This window comes from Engystomops pustulosus, chromosome 7 (assembly GCF_040894005.1).
Source record: "Engystomops pustulosus chromosome 7, aEngPut4.maternal, whole genome shotgun sequence".
NCBI lineage: Eukaryota > Metazoa > Chordata > Amphibia > Anura > Leptodactylidae > Engystomops > Engystomops pustulosus.
Genome location: NC_092417.1, coordinates 75577029 through 75597934, shown reverse-complemented (window position 1 = coordinate 75597934; position 20906 = coordinate 75577029). Strand labels below are relative to the sequence as shown.

Sequence of the window (20906 nt, the reverse complement as noted above, 5' to 3'; positions counted from 1 at the left end):
ATAAAGCACTTGTCACTAGAAAGTGCAATTTGTTACGCAGAAAAAAAGCCCTCATACAGCTCTGTACATGGAAAAATAAAAAGTTATTGATTTTTAAAAGGGAGCGATAAACAAAGTAAAATGGAAAAAGCCTATCAGTGGCAAGGGGTTAAAATCCCCCCTATACCACATTATAAAAAGTTTACAAATTCTCTGGGATAAAGGTTTGTGGTTCACACGTGGCATTTTGGTGCATTTGGAAACACAATCCAAAAGACTCCACCAGTAATCCCACGTTTTAGTAACATTGCGTTTTTAACACGTAAACTAAACACAAAGGAAATTCAATCTTAATGCAACATATGATCGCAGGTGAAGCCTCAGGATTGCATTTCAAAAAGCAATAAAAATGCCTCTAGTGAAAGCAGCCTCTATTCTAACAAAATCTGCCTTCATAAAGCTCAATGGCTCGTTCCCTTCTACACCCCATGTGCCCAGACAGCAGGTTTCCACATACTGAAACTGAACAATATATTTGTAGATGCATTTCCTACTTTTATTCAGTTTATGTGGGTGAATTTTAGGGCTAAATGAATGTATTAATTAAAAATATTAGTGAATTCCAAATCAAACCTTTATTTTGTTTGAATTTATGTAAAATACATAAAGGGTTAACAAGCTTCCTACCTGCCATTTTGAATAGTTTGAGGGGTGAAGTTAATAGAACGTGGTGATAGGTAGGAGGGATTTCTATTAAAAGAACTTCCAAAATCCCTACAGCAATGAAATGTTCCTTAATATAATTGATTCTTAAATGTTCTTGAAAATTTGAGAGAATGCTGCTAGACTTGTGTTCTTTCTAGCGTTGTAATAAAACAAAAGATGAAAAATTCCCACTACATTGAAGTACGACATGTCACGAAAAAACAAACTCTCAGAAACACTTGGGTAAGTTAAAGCCCTTTAAGGTTATTACCGGATAAAGTGACACATGCTGGTTTTGAAAAATAAGCCTTGGTCATCAAGGCGCAATAAGTGTGGTCACCAAGAGGTGTTTCTCATAAATCTTTCGTGCCACTCAATTTCATCCAGGACAGAAAAATAGGGATAGAAAGGAAGGAGTCTGGAAAAGTACCAAAAAACACAGGAGGTTTTATGTTTAATCAGTTGTTTTTATCCATCTTGAATCCTAAGCATCATCAGGAAGGTCGAAGGCTAATAGTTTTTTTTTTTTTAGTTACTCCCTTTCGGAATTCACAGTTATGATGAACAGGTCAGCTCAACAGGCTTTGGAGATGAAAGTAATGTTTGTTAGATAAATCTTGGTAGTGACCACCAAGTGTAGGTAGGGAAGGGTAGGTATTTTACTCAACCCTTTTCCATGTAAAGAAACCAGATTCCTCTCTCCGTACATTAATAAACATAAAGCCCCTGAACAGATATTTGTGGTGGAAAGGTTCAAGTTGGGAACTGTTAAATCAATAAATTTACTATACCAAGAGTCATGGTCTTGGTCCAAGACCACATGGCATCAATAGACTTGTACGATGCCTATTATGTTCCCTTTCACACTCTTGCGAGCAGGATCCTTATCCCTATTATTCCATATGACTGTATATGTCCCCAATGATTTGTGAAGTGCTGCAGGATTTCATGGCACTAGATAAATAATGATTATTATTGGTAAGGGCATCCGGAGATATTTTCAATTCAGAGGCCTTCTTTTTGGGATAGAAATCGCGTCCACAAAACTGGTGGCGGAAATGGCTTATTTCATAAGGAAAGAGCTGGGAATCTTCATAATATAACTGGATGATTTCCTCGCTAAACAAAGACAGCAGTAGAATAGAAACTTAGCAGATTTTAACAAATTCTGAATCATCTAGGCTGCTTTATAAATATAAACAAATATTCTCTCATTCTTACAGGGTCAAAAATCTTTCTAGGGATATGTCTGGACTCAAGTGTGCAAAGGTCATTTCTACCTGAAGGAAAAATGATATGTAAATTCTGTACTGCTTCCCTTATTTTGACCGTCTTTGGCCTTTATCATACAGCAGTCCACTGGGCTCAACTGCATGCCAGAAAAAGTGCCCAGAACTGTTCGGAAACTAGTTTGGGGCAAATGATCCTTCTTTCACCGGCAATACCAGAATTGCTCAACTGATGGATATTAGAAGAAAATCTTGCCCTGGAGACACAACAACCCAACAGTACTTGTCACAGATGCAAGTGCTTGGGGATGGGGAGCACAGATGATTTCCAAGCCATTGTCAATTAATCCAGGGTGAAGAAGATCTTTGTCGGCATAGCCAGACTTTAGGGGACCCCAGAAATCGATCTCTTTGCCATCAGGAAGAAAAGGAAGGTGGAAAAATTCTGCTTGTTCAAGCAGACAAGCTCGGGTGGTTAGATGCACTATTATGCTGTTTGGACTTCAGTCTGGGGTATGCAGTCCCCCCTATAATTCTACTTTCAAGGGTGCTAAGGAAGATCAGACAGGACCATGCAATAATAATTCTAATAGCCCCATTCTGGACCTGGAGAGCATGGTATTCGGTCCAGAGAGATCTATCATTATCAGATCCATGGATTTTGCCAGAAATATCTGAGTCGGGACCCAGTCTACCAAGACTCCAACAATCTTTATCTGACAGCTTGGCTCTTGAAAGGCTTCTACTTTCTTAAAAAAAAAAAAACGTCTCTTTCTGGGCAATTTTTAGATACTGGTTACTTCCTGTATATACTTTAGAAAGCCTTTTCAGAGTTTTGTCCAGAGCTAGACCTAGATCAGTGATGGCTAACCTTTTAGAGCCCGAGTGCCCAAACTTTAATCAAAAGCCACTTATTTATTGCAAAGTGCCAGCGCAGCAACTTAAGCAGTAATTTATTTTTCCTTGTTCTTTGACAACTTTCAACCGTTCAGCCTCCTAAGGACACCAACGCAGTTGAAAGGAGGAGGGTAAATTTGTCTATCATTGCAGGAAGATTCTTTGAGTCCTGTCTAGTGAACTTCATGCTGGGGTGATGGCCTGGGTGCCCACACAGAGGGACCCAAGTGCCGCCTCTGGCAACCGTGCCATAGGTTGGCCACCAGTGACCTAGATTGACCTAATATGACTAAGATTCTTGATTTTTCTTCAGAGAGGGATAAACAAAAAAGCTTAAAACCTGCTACTCTAAAAGGTCCAAGTCTCAGATATTAGTTCTCTATTTGAACCTCTTGCTAGTCACCTGTGGATTATTAGGTTTATTGAAAGCATTTCTCAGATTGCCCGAGTTGTGCAGTCCCTCCTCTGGGATTTATCTGTAGTTATTGAGTCTCTAACTAAGGTCCTATTTGAACTAATTGCTTAGATCTGTGATAAAATTAAAGGCAGTGTTTTTGGTCGCCATTACATCTGCTAGGAGGGTAGGCGAGATTTCAGCATTATCTTTCAGCCATACACTAAAATTCTAGAAGGTAGAATTTTTGGTTACTGACCCTGGTTTTCTTCCCAAAGTTGTTGCTAAATTCGACTGGTCCCAGAAAATAGTATTACCTTCGTTCTGTGAGAATCCATCATCGGAAAGAGAGAAGGATTTACATAATTTACATGTTAGACGGGTACTGTTGGAATATTTGCTCAGCTCACCCACCATGTCACAGGGGCGATTTGCACATGCTATTTGGTGGTATATGAGCCTTGCCTGCCCAGGCTAGAGTTGTCATCAGAAACATTGGGGGAGATTTATCATTAGGCAGGATTTTGAGCAGTTGTCTGTGTGTTAGACTGGCAGGTTTCCACCAGTTGGATTTATAGTCCGGTGTATGTGCAGTGTTAAACGCCTTCTGATGAGATCAGCTGTATGTGCTCTATGAGAATAGACTGCACCAGTCGTATGTATTTTTAACATCTGCTCAATTTCTGCCTTTTTGCAATGTTTTTGCACAGGAAATTCTCAGATACCTCAAACATAAAATTGAGCAAAAACGTTAAAATTGTGCACGTTTGAGATAAATCTTCCCCCTGTAGTAGCAATGGAGTCACATACACCACCTCCTATGTGGTGTTGTATTGCGATTAAATTTGCATTCTTTTGAAAATTCTCACATAAATGTGTTGTTTTATCTCGCTAAAAAACCCCACAAAAAAATTTGCTGATAAATCTCCCCCATTATCTGGTTCCTTTTATCTATGTGCCGTCAGAGGTGGGAACAGAAAGCCGATTTGCATACACTGCAAAGGGTATTCTGGTAACATAATTTTATCCACTGTCCACAGTGTAGTGGACAACTTGCCGGGGGTCAGATGTACCCCCAAATAAATCAAGTAGCTGGTCACTAACAAGTAACACAGACAGATCTCCAAACTAGGCTTTGAAAAAGGCAATGCCAAAACGTGAGACCGTCCGTCCAGACACATTTTTTGTTCTATGCTGCATGCACAGCTTTTTAATGAGTAAATAAAGCTTAAAATGTTGTATGGTTAAGGGTGCGGTCACATGTCGTGTTTAACAAATGCGTTTGCAAAAGCTGAAGAGAGATTTGCCCAATTAAACAACTGTTAACACTTGTGTTTGCAAAACGCAACTGTTAACGCATGTGTTAACATATGCATTTGTTAACGTATGCGGTAACAATGTGTTGTGTTAATGTGACGCATGAGTTAATGGTTGCGTTTTGTAAACACAAGTGTTAACAGTTGTTTAATTAGGCAAATCTCTCTTCGGCTCTTGCAATACGCTTTTAAACGCATGTGTTAAATGCGACGTGTGACCGCACCCTCAGAGTTTTCAACCAGTGCTGGATATCCACTTTTCTCTCATTTTCATTGCACTGAATTCCAGTTTCAGACAGCTATACAGCTTTTATATATACTTTTTTTGTCACACAAACTGGACAAGGAAACATTTTTCTTTTGATAATAAACATTGTTAATATATTATCTCTTACACTATTGGTATTGCTTTACTTTTTACAAAATACTCCTGAATTTCCTGACATGTGCCATGAATTATTATTACCATTTTTTTTTTTTTATCTCTCACTCCTTGGTCATTACACAAATACTGTGCTGTGTTCTTATATATCCACCAGGTGTCACCAGACTACAGCAACTGCTCCTGTCTTTACAATGACAACTACCATAGGTCAGAGGAGGGAAAGCGGGGTCTTTTCCAGGTACAGCATTGAGTGCCACACCAGCTGTGTGGTAGTGACAACAGGAAAAGAAATCTAAGGGCATGGGATGGCTTCTGTGCAAACAAGTGATGCTATGGAAGTTACTACTTACAAATACTTTATATTTGTATTTTGATGTGCGACTATGGGCCAATCTTATAAAAATAATTTTAGATGATAAATACTTGAACCTTTATATAGCATTTGTACGTAAGGGAAGTAATGCTTAAGATTCGGGTCCTATATCACATTTATAATTACAAGTGTTCCATATATTACAAATCTTTGGTAAAGTTGCTTTTTCCACTGTTCCATCCAGTGTCTCAGTCCACAGCAAATCCTAGAATTCCTGGGCTTCATGAAGCTGGTTGCGGTATTCCTCTTCAGAAGGGTTTTCAGGACAACCATGTCCATTATTTGGGGGACGCAGGGGGTGAATACGGCTCCAGTCACCTTTGCACAAAATCCATGGCAAAAGATCTGCCTTGTAATGGAGTTCAGGAGAGAACTCTGCACTAATGAGGTTTGGGATCCCAGCTGCCCGGCCACGAGTTACTAATCTTAGGGAATGGTCATAGCAGCAATGCTGGGCACCCAGGCTGCTGCTGTCTCTTGAGAGCAAAGAACGCAAACAAAAGCGAGCCCCAGGGTTGTAGATGTCCAGACGCTCCCGCAAGCCACTAGCATCGCGCCAGCGAAAACTGCGAGACAACTTCTCATCCCGCAGGACCAAGGAACTGTACACCGCCTCCGAGGGGTACAAACAGGGGCAACTTGGCAACTCTGTCAGTACCCGCTGCAAATAGTTACTGAGGAACTCACTCTTACAGGTTACCCACCGGTCACAGCTGTCCTGGGAAGCTGCAAAAGAAAAGATTTTGATTTGTGATTTTGTTTTAAAGGGCACTGTCTTTAAATACCTCACATTGCTATGTGAACATAAGCTAAGATAATAGATGACTAGGACACCTAAGGTGAATGTGTAAGAAAAACAATACAGCGTGAAGTCATGGGAAATGAGAAAAAGGATGGTGTGAGTAGAGGAAGACAAGCAGGGATGGAGGGGACATGAGGGAGCTCTATTTCACCTGAGTCTGGGATTGTAGAGCTGCTCTTTACCCCGGGATTCCACAGAAGTGTTGAGTTTTCTGCATCTTCCTCTTCTCCTGGAAAGGAAAAGACTATTAATATTTACCACAAACTGATAACAATAATCTTAATTCTTTGGTTTATAAGTGTCGCACCTGGACATGGAGGAAGATCACAGACACGAGATTCTGTGGCCGTACATGAGTATCCACAGGAGCGGGTACGTTTCTGATTGGGGCGACCGCAAGTTGCACTACACGGAGACCAAGAACTCCAATCCTCATCATCATATTCTGCAGAACCCCGGATAACTCAGAATTAATATCTTAGCTGCTGTCCATAGGGTAACACAGATTAAATTTTTGTCAGGTGCCCAGAAAAGTAAGGGCCCAAAATTTACCGGTTGGCTGCCACCCACCCAATATTCACATAAATACACTTGCACAAATTTTATATTCATTCTTAAAACATTACTAAAAACAAGGCATGTGCTAGACAAATCATATCAATGGCCCATCAGAGAAGGGCTTAATCGCTTGCTTTTTACAAGTATTAGTATGATACAACAGTCCTCCTGACCCTTTGCTTTTATGAGGCTCATATATTTGTGATGCAAGCCCAGACTTTGAGTAAAATAGTAGGATGATAATTCACAGGAGCCTCACCATATATATACTTATCGTTGGTTATCCAGTTGTCACCAGGTGAACTTCGACCATCGTGGTCTCCTCCGCTAGGGACATTGTCATCCCAATCAAACTGTGATGAGTAGTCTCCTGTTGTAGAAATTTCTGCATCGGTAAAGTCACTATATTCCCAGAAGAGCGGCCAGAAGAGCTCATGCTGAGACTTCCACTCTGGGTCACCCCAGTCAGTGCGTGTGTCTGAGAGATCCAGCTCCACCTCCGTCTGGGAGCTGGGGTCTACTTCAATGGTGACCTGCAAAAAGACATCATTAGTTATGAGGCTGTGCCATTCAAGCCCAAGGCTCTCACCAGGACAATCAATTATTACCTGAATATTGGGGTTCTCAGAGCTGAGGTTGGCATGTGATAAACCCTTCAAGTCCAAGAGATATTTGGGATCCTGTGTTGGCACAATATCTGTAGAAGAGGACACTAAACCCTCAACACCCAGCACACTAGCCTCTTCTGAAGTTGCTATCCAGTTTTCCTGTCATGGAAATAATGAAGAACACACTTAAGTGAACTTTCCAATACATCACGCAAAGAGCCTTTTAATTTGCAGAGATCACAATTTAATACACAAACCGTAAAGAGAAAAACCCTTAACAGATCTGACAATCAAAAATGCAGGATTCCTTCAAATACAGAACTGACATGCCAAACATACAGTAGCCCGGGGAAACACAGTTCACAATCAATGGCCGACGCCCGCAAGCACGACAAACTTGCTGTGTGCGTGTGTAGGATTTACCAAATCAAACCTATAGGCACTGAATTGAATTTACAGAGTTAATTTCATTATTTCTACACTTGGTCTAGCAAATCCAGCAAAGTTAGTTGTTTGTAGTAACAGACTCACTTGTGAGCCACAGGCTTAATAGAACTCATACAAAAACGGAACAGCCCCTCATACACAGCTTCTGGCTCATTTACATATACATCCTTCATAGATGGCAATGGGCGCACGGCACCGTTCTGTTTCGTAGCCGGGAGAAACATAGGACATGTCCAGTCTTTCCCCGTAATACGGCGCACTGTGCGCCATATATCGCTATGGAGCACTGCTCACCCCCTCCTTCTCTCCCGGGTGCCCACGTGTGCCCGCCATGCTATGCTACGGTGGGAATATCGTTGTGTGAATGTAGCCTTATTTCTCTGAAACAGTGCACTGCTTAGACCTATTAAAAGAAGATTACTGCACTTTAGCATGGGACACGGAAGTGAGTATAAACATCTACCGTCAGCTATTCTGATGGTAGATGTCCTTTAAAGTTAAAGTTCCATGTATACACTACAAGAGGCATGTCATTCTAACAAGTTGCTAGTTTTTTAGTTGCATACAAACATAGTTAGAGGACATTGTGATTTAACAAAATACGGTTAATATAACCACATTACATTACATATGGGGAAACAAATACAGTAGAAAAATATACTAGTGACAATAGCAATAGACACAGGCTACTTGCACAGAGGATACTACAGTAGAGGTGCCGATGCAGAACTTACAGTGATGTGCTGCTGTTTGTTTTGGCAGAACAGAGACTGCCCATAGCTCCACTTTCGACAGGTACCGGCAATCAAGCTGGCCTGGAGCCAGTGTATACTACTGCCGGTACTGATCCATTACACTGATCTATAGGTCTTATCCAGAGAACATGATCATAGATCTATGACTTATTTGGTTTTGAGTATATTGGAATCAAATTTTATTGTGGTTTTGGACTGCTAGAGTTGTATTCCTTAGAGGTTGGGCATGGAGACATTGTCCCACATTTATTAAAACATTTGCACCAGTTTTCTGTCCGAGTTTGCACTAGAAAGAATATATTTGTATAGTGTCTGCGCCAGTTTTGTGTCGCAGCTGTGCTGTGTCCAAAAAGACTGAAAAAATGTGCACCTAAAGGTGCTTAGTTGGATCAGATCCATGAAGAACATGCGCCACAATTCATGAATCAGGCGCACAGATAAACTGCATACAATGGGCCAATCAGTATTGCAGTACGTGTGTAACTCAGCTTTCTCTTTCTGCCACGTCTTGGTGAAGCTAATGTTCCTGACCTCTTGCACGTAGAACACAGAGCACATGTACGGCACAGAGGTGCGGAGGCTGTATGAAGAGGGCTCACGGGGAGAGCCCTTTTCGTACTGAGGTAGGGTTTGCTGCATTTTGCAGCAAACACCCACCACTAGTACCCCCGATCAGTGCTAGCTATCGGTGCTGTTTAGAAGACAGCCACGGGTGGGCACCAACATCTTTCTTCCGATTGTCTCCTTGGGATGTCAGACCAGAGGCAGCATGGCATATGCAGTTTCGTTACAATGAGCCGGTAGTTCATTGTAATGAATACTGTGTAAAAATGCCATATACTGCAATACAGTAGGATGCAGTATATGGTACGAACAATCAGACCATCGAGGGTTAAAGGATCCTAGAGGGTCTAAAAAAATAGTAAAAAAAAAGTTTAATAAAAGTGTGAAAAAAAAGAGAACTGATATAAAATGTAATAAACAGCAAAAATCCTCATAATGTTAGCATTGTAAAATGTCAGCTCATTTTACAAAAGTATGAAAAAGTTATTAGCGTCAGAAGAAGGCAAAATAAAATGTTTTAAAATCTATTAAAACCCCCCGTCATCCTTTGAAAAAAAAAAAAAAAAGCAGAGGTGTTATTTGAACGCACAGTGAAAGTCATAAAAACTGAGACAACAAAAAAGTGATGCAAATGCATTTTTTGCCAATTTCACCACATTTAGAACTTCCCAGTACACTCCATAAAATAATAAATAACGTCACAGAAAAGTAAAATGTGTTACGCAGAGGGGTTAAAGTACAAATAAAATTATTACAAATGTAATCATTAGCGCAAATAATAGTAAACTTTGTCATATACAGGCGGTCCCCGGGTTACGTACAAGATAGGGTCTGTAGGTTTGTTCTTAAGTTGAATTTGTATGCAAGTCGGAACTGTATATTTTATCATTGTAACCCCGGCCAATTTTTTTTTTGGTCTCTGTGACAATTGGATTTTAAAAATGTTGGATTCGCATAAGAACCAGGATTAACTATAAAGCTTCATTACAGACGCCTGTGATAACGGTTACAGCTACTTATTGTAGCCAAGGACTAAAGTACAGAAAATTACCAATTACCAGAGGTCCGTTTGTAACTAGGGGTCGTCTGCAAGTCGGGTGTTCTTAAGTAGGGGACTGCCTGTACTTTATTGGAAAAAAATGTTACCGTCTCTTTCTTTTTATCCTGCCCTTTTTATTAGGCATTTTGTTTAAATCAGTTTTCTGTCCCGACAGCTGAGAGATAAAGGAACCTGATAGTCTAATCTCCTTACAGAGTTGAATCACCAAGGGAAATATTCTGTAGGTACTAAAAGTTAGAATCATTAGCATCTCCTTATCTGCTGCTGTGTACAGACCAGATCACTGCATGAGAAAGAAGGAGAAGATGCAACTGTTAAACACAATGTTAACACACCCATGGACATATGGGTCAGGATTGATGTGAGTTAGGTTCTAGGACAGTTCTTGGACCGTTATAAAAAAGCGTGCGTTTTTCTATGTTTACAATGCGTTTGGCTGGCTTTTACCCCTTAATGACGCGGCCTGGAAAGGCTCTAGTGACCTGACGTTTTTAGCAAATTTTCGTAATCATGGGTTTAATGGCCATAAGTATTTTTTTTTTTAGCATGCTACCTTAAAAAAATTTTTGCAATGGTTTTTTTCAGGACACATAGAGCTAGTTAAAAAGATAAAAGTTTAAACTTTTTTTTTCATTTTTATTTGGGGTTAAAAGTGGAAAAAAGGCTTTTTTTATAATTCATAGTACTTTTTTTTAACTTGCAAATGAACTCAAAATGAACATTATTAATGAATTCCTCATTTTGTTACGGTCGTTTTGATATATAATATGTATAGTCTCGGGCAAAAAGGGCGACTATGGTGATGCTTTTTGGAGGGTAGTAGGGGATTTTTTTTTTAATTATATACTCGAGTATAAGCTGACCCGAGTATAAGCCGAGGCACCTAATTTTACCACTAAAAACTAGGAAAACCTAATGACTCGAGTATAAGCCGAAATAAGAAATGTTTTGGTTACAGCCCGCCCCCCGTCGTACACAGCCTGCCCGGCCCCCCGTCGTACACAGCCTGCCCGGCCCCCCGTCGTACACAGCCTGCCCGGCCCCCCGTCGTACACAGCCTGCCCGGCCCCCTGTAGTCTACAGCCAGCTACCTATAGTATACAGCCTGCCAGCCCCCAGTAGTATACAGCCAGCCCACCCAGTACTTAACGCATGCGTTTTTTAACACATGCGTTTTTGACAGACTGCTTAAAAACGGGCCAAAAACGTGTGCCATCACCCTGAGACAGCACACATCGCGTTTAAAAACGCATTGCAACAGTTGAAGGAAGTTTTGCCTAATTAAACAGCTGTTAACACTTGTGTTTTGTAAACACAAGTGTTAACAGCTGTTTTATTAGGCAAAACTCCCTTCAGCTGTTGCAATGCGTATTGAAACGCATGCGTTAAACAGAACATGTGACCGCACCCTGAGCAGTAGACATTGCACTGTGAAGCTCCACCCTATGATGAATTCTATATACTGCTTTGAACCATTCTGAAATTGGTGAACATACAAGGCAGAATTTTTTTTTTTAAATCGAGAGTAGAGATGAGCGAACATACTCGTCCGAGCTTGATGCTCGTTCGAGCATTAGCGTACTCGAAACTGCTCGTTGCTCGGACGAATACTTCGCCCGCTCGAGAAAATGGCAGCTCCCGCCGTTTTGCTTTTTGGCGGCCAGAAACAGAGCCAATCACAAGCCAGGAGACTCTGCACTCCACCCAGCATGACGTGGTACCCTTACACGTCGATAGCAGTGGTTGGCTGGCCAGATCAGGTGACCCTGGGATAGACTAGCCGCTGCCCGCGCTGCTCGGATCATTCTGTGTCTGGATGCCGCTAGGGAGAGAGCTGCTGCTGGTCAGGGTTAGCGTTAGTGTGCAGGTAGATTACTGTTAGGCAGGAGTGATTCTCCAAGAACCCAACAGCCCTTCTTAGGGCTACAATAACGTTATACTTTTTTTTTTTTGTTTGCTTGTGGCTGGGCTTGCTGGCACTAGTAGTGCAGCTAGTACCATATTGTGAGGAATTTGCAGGGGGACTTGCTACCGTTGTGTTTAGCTCTTAGTGACACACATATCCACCTCAAACACCAAAGTGGGAAAATTTATTAGGGGTTTGATTTCAATTAGGCACAGTCTGCCAGTTTCTTTTTATTTTACGTTTATTTTTTCATAACTCAGCGTCATCTCATCAGTGTGCTTTCATACTTGGCTAGAAAATAGCCAAAGGAGAATCCAAACGGCTTACTTACGCCTACAATAGCGTTATATATATTTTATTTCTGGTTGATCTGCTGGTGGCTGTCCTTGCTGCAGTGCATATACTAGCCAATTGTGAGGAATTTGGAGTGAGACTTGCGACCGCTGTGTTTAGCGCTTAGTGACGCACATATCCATCGCAAAGACCGAAGTGGGAAAATTTATTAGGGGTTGGATTTCAATTAGGCACAGTCTGCCATTTCCTTTTTATTTTACGTTTATTTTTTCATAACTCAGCGTCATCTCATCTGGCATAGCAGTGTGCTTTCATAGTTGGCTAGAAAATAGCCATAGCAATAGGATAGCATCGTTTGGTTTTAAAAACTCAAAAACACAAAAAAAAACAAAAAACACAAAAAAAAGTTAAAAAAAAATTTAAGTTATAACTTTCATTTTCAAAATGTTTAACCCGAGGCCTAGGGGTAGAGGACGAGGGCGGGGACGTGGGCGTCCAACTACTGCAGGGGTCAGAGGCCGTGGTCCTGGGCGGGGTGAGACACCACCTGCTGATGAGGGAGCAGGGGAACGCCGCAGAGCTACACTCCCTAGGTTCATGTCTGAAGTTACTGGGACTCGTGGTAGAGCACTGTTGAGGCCAGAACAGTGCGAACAGGTGATGTCGTGGATTGCCGACAATGCTTCGAGCAATTTGTCCACCAGTCAGTCTTCCACGCAGTCCACCCATGTCACCGAAATCGGCACTCCTCCAGCTCCTGCACCTCAGCCTCCTCCCCCCCAGTCTGCCCCCTCCCAGGAAAATTTGGCATTTGAACCGGCATACTCTGAGGAACTGTTTTCTGGACCCTTCCCACAGTCACAAACCACTTGTCCGGTTGCTGCTGAGCAATTTTCCGATGCCCAGGTTTTCCACCAGTCGCAGTCTGTGGGTGATGATGACCTTCTTGACGTAGTGGAAGAAGTGTGTAAAGAGGTGTCCGACGATGAGGAGACACGGTTGTCAGACAGTGGTGAAGTTGTTGTCAGGGCAGGAAGTCCGAGGGGGGAGCAGACTGAGGGATCGGAGGATGATGAGGTGACAGACCCAAGCTGGGTTGAGAGGCCGGGTGAACACAGTGCTTCTGAGACGGAGGAGAGTCCTATAGCAGAACAGGTTGGAAGAGGCAGTGGTGGGGCCAGACGGAGAGGCAGGGCCAGAGCAGGTGCATCAGCGCCAAATGTGTCACGTAGTGAAGCTCCCGTGGCGAGGGCTCCCGCGGCGAGGGCTAGATTTTCAGAAGTCTGGAGGTTCTTTAAGGAAACACCGGATGACCGACGGACTGTGGTGTGCAACCTTTGCCAAACCAGGATCAGCAGGGGTTCCACCACTACTAGCTTAACTACCACCAGTATGCGCAGGCATATGAATGCTAAACACCCGAATCAGTGGCACCAAGCCCGTTCACCTCCGGCCGTGCACACCACTGCTCCTTCCCCTGTGTCAGCTGATAGTCAGCCCCCTGCCCAGGACCCTGGCCCAAAAACCCCATCGTCACCTCCACGATCCTCCACAGCATCCACCAGCGTTCAGCTCTCCATACCCCAGACGCTGGAGAGGAAAAGAAAATATAGTGCAACCCACCCGCACGCCCAAGCCCTTAATGTCCACATCTCCAGATTGCTTAGCCTGGAGATGCTGCCCTATAGGCTAGTAGAGACCGAGGCCTTTCGCAACCTCATGGCGGCGGCCGCCCCTCGGTATTCGGTCCCCAGCCGCCACTACTTTTCCCGATGTGCCGTCCCAGCCCTGCACCAGCACGTGTCAGACAACATCATCCGTGCCCTGACCAACGCCGTTTCTGACAAGGTCCACCTGACCACGGACACGTGGACGAGTGCTGCCGTGCAGGGCCACTATATATCGCTGACGGCACATTGGGTTAACTTGGTGGAGGCTGGGACCGAGTCTGACCCTGGGGCTGGTCATATACTGCCGACGCCGAGGATTGCGGGGCCTACCTCGGTCCAGGTCTCAAAGGCCTACTATGCCTCCTCCTCCTCCCACCCCTCCTCCACCTCCTCCTCCGAACTACCATCCGTGGGCATGGCGCCATCAGTCGCTAGCTCTAGGCACAGCAGCAGAGCCGTCGCTAAGCGACAGCAGGCGGTGTTCAAACTGCTGAGCCTAGGCGATAAAAGGCACACCGCCCAAGAACTATTACAGGGCATCACGGCGCAGACTGATCTGTGGCTGGCACCGCTGAACCTGAAGCCAGGCATGGTTGTGTGATGACAACGGCCGTAACCTGGTGGCGGCTCTGCAACTCGGCAGACTGACACATGTGCCATGCCTGGCCCATGTGTTAAATCTGATAGTTCAGCGTTTCCTCAAAACATACCCCAATCTGTCAGATTTGCTCACGAAGGTGCGCCGCATCTGTGCGCATTTCAGGAAGTCCAGCACAGATGCTGCCACTCTCAGGGCAGCGCAGCGCCGCCTCCAACTGCCCGCTCACCGACTGTTGTGCGACGTGCCCACGAGGTGGAATTCAACATTAACCATGTTATCCAGAGTTTACCAGCAGCGCAGAGCGATTGTAGACTGCCAGATGTCAACTTCCACCAGAACTGGTAGTCAGGTCAGTCAGCTTCCTCAAGTCTACAATGAGGAGTGGACGTGGATGTCTGATATCTGTCAGGTGCTGAGTAACTTTGAGGAGTCAACACAGATGGTCAGTGGCGATGCCGCCATCATCAGCCTCACCATCCCGCTGCTTGGCCTGTTGAAAAACTCTCTGATCAGCATGAAGTCGGAAGCTTTGCGCTTGTCACAAGAGACGGGGGAAGAAGATTCCCTTGTTGATAGCCAAAGCACCCTCAGGTCTGTTTCTCAGCGCATATCGGAGGAGGTGGAGGAGGATGAGGAGGAAGAGGAGGAGAATGTTGGCGAGACACAAGAGGGGAGCATTGCTCAGACCTTCACTGTTCAGCGTGTATGGGCAGAAGAAGAGGAGTTGGAGGAGGAGGAAATGGACAGTCAGGCCAGTGAGGGGAGTGAATTCTTGCGCGTTGGGACTCTGGCGCATATGGCAGATTTCATGCTAGGCTGCCTATCCCGTGACCCTCGCGTTCAAAGAATTTATTCCAGCACCGATTACTGGGTATTCACTCTCCTGGACCCACGGTACAAGCAAAATCTTTCCACTCTCATCCCTGGAGAGGAAAGGAGTGTGAGAATGCATGAATACCAGCAGGCCCTGGTGCACAAGCTGAAACAGTATTTCCCTTCTGACAGCGCTAGCGGCAGAGGGCGTAGTTCTGCGGGACAAGTAGCGAGGGAGAGTAGGCGAGCAGGCAGCTTGTCCAGCACTGGCAAGGGTACGCTTTACAAGGCTTTTGCCAGCTTTATGTCACCCCAGCAAGACAATGTCACCTGTCCCCAGTCTCGGCAGAGTAGGGCTGATCTTTACAGAAAGATGGTGAGGGAGTAGGTAGCTGACCATACCATCGTCCTAAATGATCACACAGCTCCCTACAACTACTGGGTTTCAAAGCTGGACATGTGGCACGGACTGGCGCTGTACGCCTTGGAGGTTCTTGCCTGCCCTGCCGCTAGCGTCTTGTCCGAGCGGGTTTTCAGTGCAGCTGGTGGCATCATCACCGATAAGCGTACACGCCTGTCGACTGACAGCGCTGACAGGCTGACGCTTATTAAGATGAATAAAGCCTGGATTTCTCATAATTTCCAATCTCCACCAGGTGAAGGAAGCTCAACCTGAATAATTTATGCACTCCTCCTCCTCCTCATTTTCCTCCTTCTCCTCCTCTTTGTACACTAAAGCAGAGGAAACTGGCTATTTTTTGACAGGGCCCACTGGCTCTAGCTATAGTACTTTATGCATTTAATTTTTCTGGAGGGCCACCTACCCGGTCCTCTGTTTTAAACAATTTTTGGGAGTGCCACATACAGGCACTCAATCTATTCAATTTTTCTGGAGGGCCACCTACCTGCTCCTCTGGTTTGAAAACTTTTTTGGACTGCCACATACAGGCACTCAATCTATTTCATTTTTCTGGAGGGCCACCTACCTGCTCCTCTGGTTTGAAAACTTTTTTGGACTGCCACATACAGGCACTCAATCTATTTCATTTTTCTGGAGGGCCACCTACCTGCTCCTCTGGTTTGAAAACTTTTTTGGACTGCCCCATACAGGCACTATCCAAATTAAATTGTCTCCATAGCAGCCTCCACACGTTGTCTCCATTGCTACCTCCAAAAGTCGTCCATATAGCTGCCTCCATACATCGTCCCCTTATCAAACGAGGTGTGTCAGGCACAAATTTGGGTTGTTTTCATGGATTCCACATCAAAGTTGTTAACTTTGTCGCCACCCTGCTGTGTTATCCACAAAATATACTGGCAAACTTTTATCATGTACCGATATTATTTGAGCGCTTCTTGCTCACCTCCTTTGGTTCCTCTCTGCCACCCATTGGTTTGAAGCCTGAGTCCATTTAGGGTATGTCGCCATGACACTCTCTAGCCTGCTGCCTCTGCATGCCGTCCCCTATAGTGTCAGGGTCAATTATTGGATGTTTTAGATGCTATCTAGCTTCATTCTGTCACTCTGTCATGGCCATGCTATTGCCCATAATTTTGGCATAATGGTGCGATTAAGCAGCCTCAGAGGCATCCATGCATGCTGCCCCTGCTGTTTCCTGTCCATTTCCGTGGCGTTTCCATCCTTTTCTGAGGTTCCCAGGTGTTTGGCCAAGCTTCCCTGTGCAGAGCCTTGGTCCCCTTGAAAAATGCTCGAGTCTCCCATTGACTTCAATGGGGCTCGTTATTCGAGACGAGCACTCGAGCATCGGGAAAAGTTCGTCTCGAATAACGAGTACCCGAGCATTTTAGTGCTCGCTCATCTCTAATCGGGAGTAGTCATTTGGTAGATTAGTTGTATCAAACATTTCAATTATTCTTGTTTTATTGTTTATTTACAAACAACTAAAAGTTACAAATGTGCTCAACCTAATTTGTAATGCGTTGAATAATTTTGGAAGTATTTTTAAAATGACCAACATGCTTTTCCTGACATCTCAAGGTGGTTTCTCTGGAAATTGGATTACTCCTATACAAAGATGAGACATGGAGCTGACAAACACCAATCTCTTGTAAACAGAGCTAACACTCCAGAAAGGCATCCCCCCCTTTGCACAGAACAAAAGTGACATTAGAGGGATAATGTAACACAGATATCACATAGACAGTCACCCCCTAAACATAAGAGTTGATAATCTGATGCCCTCTAACAGATATAATGATTACACCTTTATCTACAGATCACACACACTGAATCACCACTGATTTACAGAGCTGACAATCTAAATGTAGCTCACCATTCTTTCTTACACTAAGAGGTGACAATCTAAAATATACACACACAGGTAGATATACAGTGCACACAGGCAGCGACCCTTGGGACACAAAGATACAAATCTAACATACACAGACAGTGACCCCCTGTACAGAGCTGACAACCCAACACCAGACCACACATTACTCCTTGTACACAGAGCTGACAATCAAAAGCACATAAGACAGAAATAACACAGGCAAAGTCCTCTACTACACAGGCAGAGCCCGCTTGTACATGGAGCTGACAATCTAGACAAGGAGTAACACAGGCAGAGCCCGCTTGTACATGGAGCTGACAATCTAGACAAGGAGTAACACAGACAGAGCCCGCTTGTACATGGAGCTGACAATCTAGACAAGGAGTAACACAGGCAGAGCCCGCTTGTACATGGAGCTGACAATCTAGACAAGGAGTAACACAGGCAGAGCCCGCTTGTACATGGAGCTGACAATCTAGACAAGGAGTAACACAGGCAGAGCCCGCTTGTACATGGAGCTGACAATCTAGACAAGGAGTAACACAGGCAGAGCCCGCTTGTACATGGAGCTGACAATCTAGACAAGGAGTAACACAGGCAGAGCCCGCTTGTACATGGAGCTGACAATCTAGACAAGGAGTAACACAGGCAGAGCCCGCTTGTACATGGAGCTGACAATCTAGACAAGGAGTAACACAGGCAGAGCCCGCTTGTACATGGAGCTGACAATCTAGACAAGGAGTAACACAGGCAGAGCCCGCTTGTACATGGAGCTGACAATCTAGACAAGGAGTAACACAGGCAGAGCCCGCTTGTACATGGAGCTGACAATCTAGACAAGGAGTAACACAGGCAGAGCCCGCTTGTACATGGAGCTGACAATCTAGACAAGGAGTAACACAGGCAGAGCCCGCTTGTACATGGAGCTGACAATCTAGACAAGGAGTAACACAGGCAGAGCCCGCTTGTACATGGAGCTGACAATCTAGACAAGGAGTAACACAGGCAGAGCCCGCTTGTACATGGAGCTGACAATCTAGACAAGGAGTAACACAGGCAGAGCCCGCTTGTACATGGAGCTGACAATCTAGACAAGGAGTAACACAGGCAGAGCCCGCTTGTACATGGAGCTGACAATCTAGACAAGAAATAACACACCAGCCCTTTGGTACATAGAGCTAACATTCTAATAAAGCGATAACACAGGCAGAGCCCACTGGTACATAGAGCTAACATTCTAATAAAGCGATAACACAGGCAGAGCCCACTGGTACATAGAGCTAACAATCTAATAAAGCGATAACACAGGCAGAGCCCACTGGTACATAGAGCTAACAATCTAATAATGCGATAACACAGGCACCGCCCACTGGTACGTAGAGCTGACAATCTAATAAAGCGATAACACAGGCAGAGCACACTGGTACATGGAGCTGACAATCTAATCAATAAATAGCACAGACAGAGCCCGCTAGTACATGGAGCGGACAACTTTATACACAGATAACCCATAAAGAGTCCGCTAGCACATAGAGATGACAATCAGAGCTGACTAACACACTGGTCACACTTATATAAACTGGCGCTTTGGGTCGCTTTGCGGTTCTCACCTGGGCGGGTGGAGGGGTCACGGTTGGAGCCCCTATCGACAACTGCGGGCAGAGGGTCAGTAGCAGGAGGAGCAGCGGGAGCCCCTGCATGGTCCGCACACTTGGCCGGGTCACTGGCGCCTCATGTGCTCCCTGTGGGGATCCAGCCCCCCATTCTCCGCCGCTCTCCGGGTATCCTCCGCTGCGGGGGGCGGGGCTGTAACGTCACGGGGAGGTAGTGGGCGGTGCACGGTGTCCGACATGAATGAAGAGGCTGGGAGACTGAGGGAGGGACTTCTCGGAGAGGTTTTAAAAGTGTCTGCGAGGAGGTTACCGAGACATTGCTTTATGTCTGCTACCCGGGTTTGGGTGAAGGAAGGATTGCAGTCACTACAGGACCCCTGCGTGTACAGTAGTAGGAACACAGTCACTATAGAGCAGATCCATATAAGATACTAAGAGCACAGTCACTATAGAGCAGGTCCATATAAGATATTAGGAACGCAGTCACTATAGAGCAGGTCCATATAAGATACTAGAAACACAGTCACTATAGAGCAGGTCCATATAAGATACTAGGAACACAGTCACTATGGAGCAGAACCATATAAGATATCAGGAACACAGTCACTATAGAGCAGGTCCATGTAAGATACTAGGAACGCAGTCACTATAGAGCAGGTCCATATAAGATACTTGGGACACAGTCAGTATAGAGCAGGTCCATATAAGATACTAGAAACACAGTCACTATAGAGCAGGTCCATATAAGATATTAGGAAAACAGTCACAATAGAGCAGGTCCATGTGAGATACTAGGAACACAGTCACTATAGAGCAGGTACATATAAGATATTAGGAACACAGTCACTATAGAGCAGGTCCATATGAGATACTAGGAAAACCGTCACTATAGAGCAGGTCCATATAAGATACTAGGAAAACAGTTACTATGGAGCAGGTACATATAAGATATTAGGAACACAGTCACTGTAGAGCAGGTCCATATAAGATACTAGGAACAGTCACTATATAACAAGTCCCTATAAGATATTAGGAACACAGTCACTATAGAGCAGGTCCATGTGAGATACTAGGAACACAGTCACTATAGAGCAGGTCCATATAAGATACTAGGAAAACAGTCACTATAGAGCAAGTCCCTATAAGATATTAGAAACGCAGTCACTATAGAGCAGGTCCATATAAGCTACTAGGAACAAAGTCACTATAGAGCAGTTCCATATAAGATATTAGGAACACAGTCACTATAGAGCAGGTCCATGTAAGATACTAGGAATGCAGTCACTATAGAGCAGGTCCATATAAGATACTAGGAACACAGTCACTATAGAGCAGGTCCATATAAGATATTAGGAACAAAGTCACTATAGCACAGGTACATGTAGGATACTAGGAACACAGTCACTATAGGGCCACTGCACGTAGAATACTAGGCGCAGAGTCACTATAGGGCAGGTACATGTAAGATACTAGAAACACAGTCACTATAGAGCAAGTACGTATAGGATACTAGAAACGCAGTCACTATAGGGCGGGTGCATGTAGGATACTAGGCACAAAGTGACTATAGGGCAGGTACATGTAGGATACTAGGCACGCAGTCACTATAGGGCAGGTACATGTAGAATACTAGGAACACAGTCACT

At 44.4% G+C, this 20906-nt stretch overlaps 1 protein-coding gene across 1 annotated transcript; it reads right to left on the bottom strand.

The window, feature by feature from the left end:
• Positions 1-4715: 4715 nt before the first annotated feature.
• On the bottom strand, positions 4716-19527 carry ISM2 (isthmin 2). The gene is made up of 6 exons (XM_072116784.1): positions 19258-19527; positions 7247-7405; positions 6898-7171; positions 6388-6525; positions 6232-6309; positions 4716-6004 (listed from the first exon to the last, which is right to left on the bottom strand). The coding sequence occupies exons 1-6, from the start codon at positions 19345-19347 to the stop codon at positions 5484-5486; spliced, it is 1260 nt and encodes a 419-aa protein (XP_071972885.1). The 5' UTR covers positions 19348-19527; the 3' UTR covers positions 4716-5483.
• Between the last annotated feature and the right edge of the window lie 1379 nt (positions 19528-20906).

Coding starts and splice junctions, on each gene's coding strand:
- ISM2 (XM_072116784.1), bottom strand. CDS start 19,347: ATGCAGGGGCTCCCGCTGCTCCTCCTGCTACTGACCCTCTGCCCGCAG. Junction 7,406..19,257: donor TGACCCCTCCACCCGCCCAG/GTGAGAACCGCA, acceptor TTTCCATGACAG/GAAAACTGGATAGCAACTTC. Junction 6,310..6,387: donor TGATCTTCCTCCATGTCCAG/GTGCGACACTTA, acceptor TTTCCTTTCCAG/GAGAAGAGGAAGATGCAGAA.